This window comes from Rhea americana, unplaced genomic scaffold (assembly GCF_003343005.1).
Source record: "Rhea americana isolate MKP2758 unplaced genomic scaffold, rheAme1 scaffold_305, whole genome shotgun sequence".
NCBI lineage: Eukaryota > Metazoa > Chordata > Aves > Rheiformes > Rheidae > Rhea > Rhea americana.
The window spans coordinates 732,790-740,283 of NW_028186430.1; the positions used below are offsets into that span (position 1 = coordinate 732,790).

The window sequence follows — 7,494 nt, forward strand, 5'->3', positions numbered from 1 at the left end:
CAGTCACTTGAGAACTACCTTCCTAAAAAGCATTGCAATAGTCTGTAGTTCAGGATCTGAGACTGTTAAAAGTCCTGGCATAGTGTCACTGTTTTTAATCATTGATGTAAAATACCACAGCACTTTTAAAAATCCAAGTTTTTATTCCTGAGTGGTTGATGTTTGAAGTTCCCTTAGGCACTTTGTCAGATAAAGAGAGAACATTAGCTCATTAGGCAATTTTCAAGCAATGTGAGACTGGAAAATATTGGCCAACTCAATGTTGCAGCTTAGTAACCCTTGAAGCCAGAAATTGTGACCTTTAGGACTCCAAAATAACAGATACCATCTAATCAGTATCCAGATAGCAGGATGTTTACAGAGTAAGTTTCCACTAATTTTGCATGGTTTTTGTAATTGAGTCCTCTTGGAGAGTGTCAGTTGTTCTGGCACCCTCCATTTGAAGAACCATAATTATACCAGCTGCTGCCTTCTCTAAATCCTGTGCCTTGGTGGATTTTTATTTTATGGGGTATTACGCATGAAATCTGCTTTGATGTAATGCCAAGTAAGATCACACAGACATTATCTCAGGTTTTTATTAAAAGTATTTCACTGAAACTCAGGGTTCAGGAGGGCTAGGACTGAGAACAAGACTTGACTACTGGAAATTATAGAATAAGAGCTTAGTTCCTGCTTGTTCCAACTGATTAATCATTTTAGCACAAAACATCAAGTCCACTGTCTTGTTAATCCTAACAATTCCCAGTCTCCAAACATGCACCAACACAAATTAGTTGAACCTGTGAACATTTTCACTAGTGAGTCATTTCCCCACACCTAGTTGATTCATGGATTAGAAGTACCTTCTCCTTGGCCATAGGAAGAACAGCTACAATATTGAAGCTTTTGAGGACTATGAAGGAAATGGCGAGCGCTCACAGAAGCCACTGCTCGGAAGCAGTTGCATTTTTATTTCTTGCATTAYAGTCTTTGCCTCCCATGGCACTTTCTGTCTGTATTTGTTTATATTTCAGGCAAAAGAGCCTGAAGTCCTGAGGGAAAGAGATTTTCATCTCCTTACTGCTAGTAATAAACAGAACTTTCTTAGATGAATGGGAGTCTGGAGCTTGGAGCTCCAGAAATGACTGGGGAGCAATATATGTTTCTTGGATACCCAGGTCTTGGTTTATTTCCCTCCAGATTTGCCTGCACTCCTGTTTTCAGAAGGCCATGGTAGACTCCTGCGGCTGTGCCCAGTACGCCCAGCCCTTACCTGCCGGGGCAGAGTACTGCAACTACAAGAAAAACCCCAACTGGAGTAAGTTCCCAGTCATTCCAATACCTCCCACATTGCACCTCCTTTAGTGAGCAAACGCCCTGCTGCAGCCATGTCCCTTCACAGCACTGTCCCCAGGCGCTGCAAACTGCGCTGCCATCAGATTGTCACCTCAGGTGCACAACTGACCAGAAACCAAGAGGGATCCACCTTAGCTCACCTAATGCCTCCTATCACAGAGCCTGGAAACTGCCTTTCTCTTTTAAATCAGCTTGTCCGTGGTAGTTTTTCTATGTGCTTATTATGTGTGCACATCACAGAAGTGCTGAGTTGAGGACTTGACTGTGTGAGGCAATCTTGCATGCGTATAGCGAGTGACAACCACTACCCAGGGATTTTGCAATATTCATAGGGGAAATCTTGTTATCCCCATCAGGTAGGTGAAAGCTAAGGCCTGAGGCACACAGGCCATTTACATCCCAGCAGCCCCACTCCAGCATAGGCAGCAAAAGATCATTGCTTCTCCTTCTAGCTTCTCAAACACACACTTTGTTCTCTTATTGCAGTGTACTGCTACTACAGATTGCATGAAAAATTTGTGAAGGAGCAGCTGGGCTGTCAGCAGATTTGCAAAGATGCCTGCAGGTAAGTCCTGCCTGACACTAGAAAGAAAATGCTGCACATGCAGGAGTTCTTGCTTACAGCTAACAAGCTGCCTTTCTCTCCAGCTTCAAGGAATGGGCCCTCACCACCAGCATTGCCCAGTGGCCATCTACAGTCTCTGAGGTCAGTTCCCAGTTTTGCTCAGATTGACATCTCCTTGGTCCATCTCAGCCTAGGAGATTTTTGTCAGATCTTTTCTCACTTTGCTGAAGTGTGGTGGCAGACCTGCTGCTCTCATCTTGCAGGCATCCTCAGCAGCCTGGCAGAAGCAGCTCTCGTTCGGGTGTGAGCTGCTGAGCCAGAGCAGCATAGCAATATGGAGGCACTAAATAAATCCAGAGATTCAAAGCAGAAGCAAGAGGTCCTTGATATATTTGTTAGCACCTCTCTGATGCTCCTCTCACAGAATCAATCTGTAGTGAGGGAAGCCTCCATCTCCAAGGTTCCCCTGAACAAGTTCATCATCTAAACTAAAGTTTGGCTTGTGGGCTGGGAGATCCTCTTGGGGACAGCTGCTCGTCACAAGCATTTTATTCTGGAGCCAAACCTGCTCTAAATAGATACGAAGTGTGACCTCCCTTTCCAGGGAATTTCTAYACCAGTGCCCAAAAGTATAACATTATTTTCTTTAACTTTTCCAGGACTGGATGCTTCGAGTTCTCTCTTGGGACAAAGGGCAGAAAATCAATAAGAAGTTAAACAAGTAAGTTTCCATTTATGTATTTCCAGCCTGCACCTCAAGCTCAGATATAATCTCAGCAGCCCTAATGATGGCAATTGGGGAAAAAGCTCCCTTAGAGTGGCCCAGCCCTACTGGTCCAACTGGTTATTTGCATAGTTTTTCAGTATGTTTCATGTTATTGTTTTACTAAACCCTCAACCTGCCTTCTGCTTCCCTTCTCAGAACGGACCTAGCAAATCTCATGGTGTTTTACAAAGACCTGAATGAGAGATTCATTTCTGAGAATCCTACCAACACAGTAAGTAWATGCAGTGATTCCTGTGTGCTCAGGACCAGGAAAATGTGCCTCTTCCTCTTTGATAGACAGGAAATTTTTGTTTAGCCACAGAAGTGGTCCCATCGAGGCAGCGGCAGGAAACCATCCACAGACAATGCACCCCGGGGCTTACAGTCTTGCCCTTTGCAGTCTTTTATCCAGAGCAGCTTTTCAAACTATTTAGCCCCAAGTCATGTGGTTAGCCTGCAGGCTACCTGGAATAAACATAGAATTAGCCTCCTATTTAAGCAGAGCAAGAGAGGATAATGGAAACAGCAGAGGAAGGGCCCACGGTGTTCTGCAGCACTTTCCTTGCAGCCCCAGCTTAGTGAAGCCTACCAGCTCACTGTAACAGCAACACATGGATGCTTGCCGGGCTCCCAAAGGAGCCAATAACCTTGTGCTCCCTCCTCTTCCAGCTTGTCATTCTTCTTTCCAACTTTGGAGGCCAGCTGGGCCTTTGGATGAGCTGTTCAGTTGTTTGTGTCATTGAGATCGTGGAAGTTTTCTTCATTGATTCGCTTTCCATTGTAATGCGGCGGCGATGGCAAAAAACAAAGAAATGGTGGAATGACCGGAAAAGAGAACAGGCGGGGAAGCCATCTGAGGCCAGCGATCCGGACAGACACGGCCATGATAACCCTATATGCATTGATGAGGATCTGCCCACTTTCAACACTGCCCTCCGCTTACCGCTGCCCCAGGAGAACCACCTGCCCAGGACTCCCCCACCCAACTACAGCACTTTGCGGCTAGAAACTGCGTTCTCGGAACAGCTGCCTGATACAGTAGATGTTGGGCAACRCTGATGCATTCTTTAGCCTCTCATTCAGATGCCAAAATAGGAAGTGGATGCTGGACTCGTGTGTCCAGGGGTGAAGGGCACACATCCAAGCAAGCACTGAATGGTTGCTGGGTCAGACCCTTATTCAGGGATTGAACTTGCAGTCAAAGTTTCTCTAAGCTAAGCTCAGACACAAAAGCCAAGAGCTCAGAGACATTAGGAACTTCAAACAACATCAATTCTCAAGTTAATTATTGCAGGAGATGGCTGGAGCAGGATGTGGAACTGAGCTGGGATGTCTTGCCAGACAGAGGCATACATTAGCAACAAACTGCACACACCCCTTTGTATGTGGGCAGGAATTACTCCACAGCAGAAGATTGATGCCACATTGACTATTAATGCTAATTGCTCTCTGCTCTGTGGCTTGACTTGTGGGAAAAACCCGGGGCTTTCAGGAATGCAGCAAGACATTTGTAGGAAGGGGAAAGACAGAGCTTTGGGAAGAGCACTAAATGGATGAAAGAGAAGCTCTTGGTTTGAATTTTCATTAGTGCTCTGATTCCAAAGTGGTTTGAGGAGCTCTTTAGTCTGTGATGAAAAATTAGGATAGTAACAGATTTGCTTGTAGAGTAAGTTATTACACAGCTTGAGTAAAAGAACCTAAGTCAAAATGGTAATTTTAAAGTGCACAAAATCTAATTTGAAGCACAAAAATGAACTGCATACTCTGCAGGCTTGTTTCATTTAACATCGCTCAAGCCAGCCACGAAATATATCTTCAGAGTAGCTCACTGAGCAGTGCATGGCCTTGGATGCCTGACTTCCCAGAAGCCTCAAAGGGAGATAAATTCTCATCTTCCTGCTCAATCCCCGGGTGAGGGCTTTCTTCCCACAGCCTCCCAGTTCAGCAGCCCACACTCCTGTTCCGGCACCAGCCCCTGACGCCGGACTGGGTCCTGGCAGCACCGCAGGGCCAGGGAGGAGGCAGAGCCGCATCCATGCTAGGGCTGCAGGAGTTGCTGGAGCTGCATTGGGCCCCTGCACAGACCCTGGAGGAAGGAGGATACATCTGCTCCACCTGTATGTTGTTAAGCTTGGTGACACTCTGCCCTGGTCTACACTTTGGTGTCGACACCCATATCCTGCCACCTGCGCACAGAGCTGTGCTAATTCCACCACGCCGGAGCCTCCCCGCGCTGCAGCCAGTCATTGGGTTTGCGTGCCTGTCATTAAAGGTTGCTCCCTGTGCCCATCCTTCGCATGGAGGCAAGCCCTCGTCACTGGAATTTCCTGCCTTGCATCCACGAACAAGAGCACTCAGGGTCCAGTTCTGCAACATCTCAGTCAAGCAGCAGGAACGCCAGCTGGGTACAGTGGCAGCAGGTCTGAATGCAAGGCAAAGCTGCAGTTTATCGTCCTAAAACTGTAGTTTACCTTCCACCAGGCTCACTTCCCTGCTCCAGTTTGCTGTGCTGCTGCACAGACAAGTGCAGCAGCACAGCTCACGTGGCAAAGGGAGAATGTGTCCGGAGCAGCAGCAAACGGAGCCGGGACCGCCCGCGACGCAAGGCTGCCCACACGCTTGTGTCACGACAGAGGTGTCCGCACAGTCTCAGTGGTAGAATCCCACCCTAATCCAAACCCTCCTCCCGGCTTTTCCCTACCACCGGCTATTTTTAGCTGATTAGAGCACACTATAGCTGTTGAGGAGGAATGTGGCCTACACTGGGCTGGCTGCTTAGGGCTTTTGTGGGACATGTGTGTGGATGTTTGTGTGTGTACACGTGCATGTGTAACAGTCTCTCGCTTTCTCTCTATATATAAACTTATTTTATATAGAACAGGTTCTTTAATGTGCAATAAAACATATTTTAACGGGATTATTTAAATAGATGATAAACTGAAAAAATAAAGATATATTTTTGAATAACTGCTTCTTCCTTTTCCTAAATCAGCAGTGCATGGGTTACTTCCACACAGGCATCCCAAGACATTATGAAACTGGCCTGTGCCCTCCCCAGGGCTGCTGCACTCTCAGCAGTGCTGAGCGGCCAGGCCCAGCGCCCCGGGGCTCCTCTGCAGAAATTGGGCTTTTTCTGCCAAGCCCAGCTAGTCCCAGCTCGGCAGCAGGCCGTGCTGGCTCTCATCTCCAAGCCTCGTAGCAAGAAACAAACCGGTAACGGTGGCCTGAGCACCGACAGGACGGCCACGCGCCGCGGCCACGCGCGGACCGGCTCGAGCAGCCCGTGGCTGCGCCGCGCGGCTGCCGGTGCTGAGCGCCCGCTTCACGAGGAACGAACCCGCGAGGCCAAGGCACGGGGGGGGGAGCTCAGTTTAAATAATCTTCCAGGCAATGCCCAAACAAGTACTTGGCATAAAGCCATCATGTTTCCCTAAATCAACGTCCTTCCTGCCGGCACAACCCAAGGAACCGGGAGACGCACCGGGCTGATGTTCCTGACTGCGTGAGCTGCGGAGGTGGGTGCCTGCGCTCGCGCTACGGAGAAGAGCTGCGGGTCTGACCTGCGGGGAAATGCCTTGCGCCTGCCTCCTTCCTTCCCACCATCCCCACCGCTGCAAACCTCCGCAGCTCTGCTGTCAGCTTCAGGCGGCCTCGATAAACGCTTAAATCGCTTTCTTTTACATGACCTAGCCTGKGTCGAGGGCTGAGTTAAAATAACCCATTCCCAAAAGACATTCCACCTCCGTGGGCACGGCAGTCCTCGGACTAGCAGCTGCTGCCATGCCCATTTAGTGCCGGGTCTCCAAGAGCTAACGCCCCGCACGTCGCTGGCCTGCACCGGCTGGCCGGGAGCTGCCGGAGCAAGCAGGCGCCCGGCAGAAAGGCCTTTGGGAAACCGGCAGCAGGCAGCAGGCGCCCCGGCAGCAGGCAGGTAACTGCAAATGCTGCAACCCCACGTGTCCCAGGGCGGCTTGGGAAAGCAGTGGTGGTGGTGGAAATCAGAGCAAGCTTCTGAGCTGGAGCGCGTTGCTCCTTTGTGCGGGACCTGGTTTGGCTCCGTAAGACCTAACAAACAAACTTCTTCCAGATGCAGAGAGTTGTTACAGACCCTTTTTTGGCTGACTTTCATGAACTGCAGCCTCTTACAAGCCCTGAAACAAAGAAAGCTGTAAAAAAAGCAAGTACACGTATCGCAAAAAGTGGGACACAGCAGTTCTGTTCCTCATCTCAGCTTCTCTGTGCAACACAGAGTGCAGTTTGCTGAGAGAAATGCAGCTTGCATACTGTGCACGCGCCTCGGACGTCTCTGTGCACCGCAGGGCCCTGCAGGAGCCTGGCTGCRGCCCTCCGAGGGCGGAGGTGCCGCGGGGGCGGCTGGCGACGGAGGCAGCGCGTGCACGAGGCTGCAGCCCGCGGCGGCACCGYGGCCGGCGCTGCACGGCCCCGCTCGCAGGGACGCGCCGGCACAACCCGCTCCGAAAGGCTTCCCACAGCAGAGCAAAAGCCTTTTTCGCCCAGTTAAGCAACACTGATTCTGCAAGAAACCAGGCTCGCTACCTGGACAAACTTTATCCTCGCTGGCTGCAATTCTAACCAGCAAATGTACGACATGATTGAGCGCGAGTTCCTGAAACACGGCTTTCCCTGCCGGTTCCTCCGAAGTCTCTCCCACCGTGACCTGGTTGAGAGCTTTAGTCATGAGCAATCATTCAAAATCGTTTAAAAACCCGCAGGTTTTCTAGCGGCGATTTCCGCCCTCGCGCCTCCGGAGCGGCGAGGCGCAGCGGGCGGCGCGGACGAGGCAGGAAGCCGCGGGGCAGCGGCG

General features: G+C 50.0%; 1 protein-coding gene across 1 annotated transcript in view; it reads left to right on the forward strand.

Moving 5' to 3' along the window:
- The window catches only part of SCNN1G (sodium channel epithelial 1 subunit gamma), a 12,717-nt gene extending 7,131 nt beyond the window's left edge, over positions 1–5,586 (forward strand). The window contains exons 7-12 of the mRNA XM_085309866.1: positions 1,183–1,300; positions 1,825–1,903; positions 1,987–2,044; positions 2,563–2,624; positions 2,826–2,901; positions 3,339–5,586. Of these exons, the coding sequence (XP_085165992.1) occupies positions 1,183–1,300; positions 1,825–1,903; positions 1,987–2,044; positions 2,563–2,624; positions 2,826–2,901; positions 3,339–3,728 (783 nt within the window). The 3' untranslated portion in view covers positions 3,729–5,586. The remainder of the gene's footprint in view (positions 1–1,182; positions 1,301–1,824; positions 1,904–1,986; positions 2,045–2,562; positions 2,625–2,825; positions 2,902–3,338) is intronic.
- Positions 5,587–7,494: the final 1,908 nt, after the last annotated feature.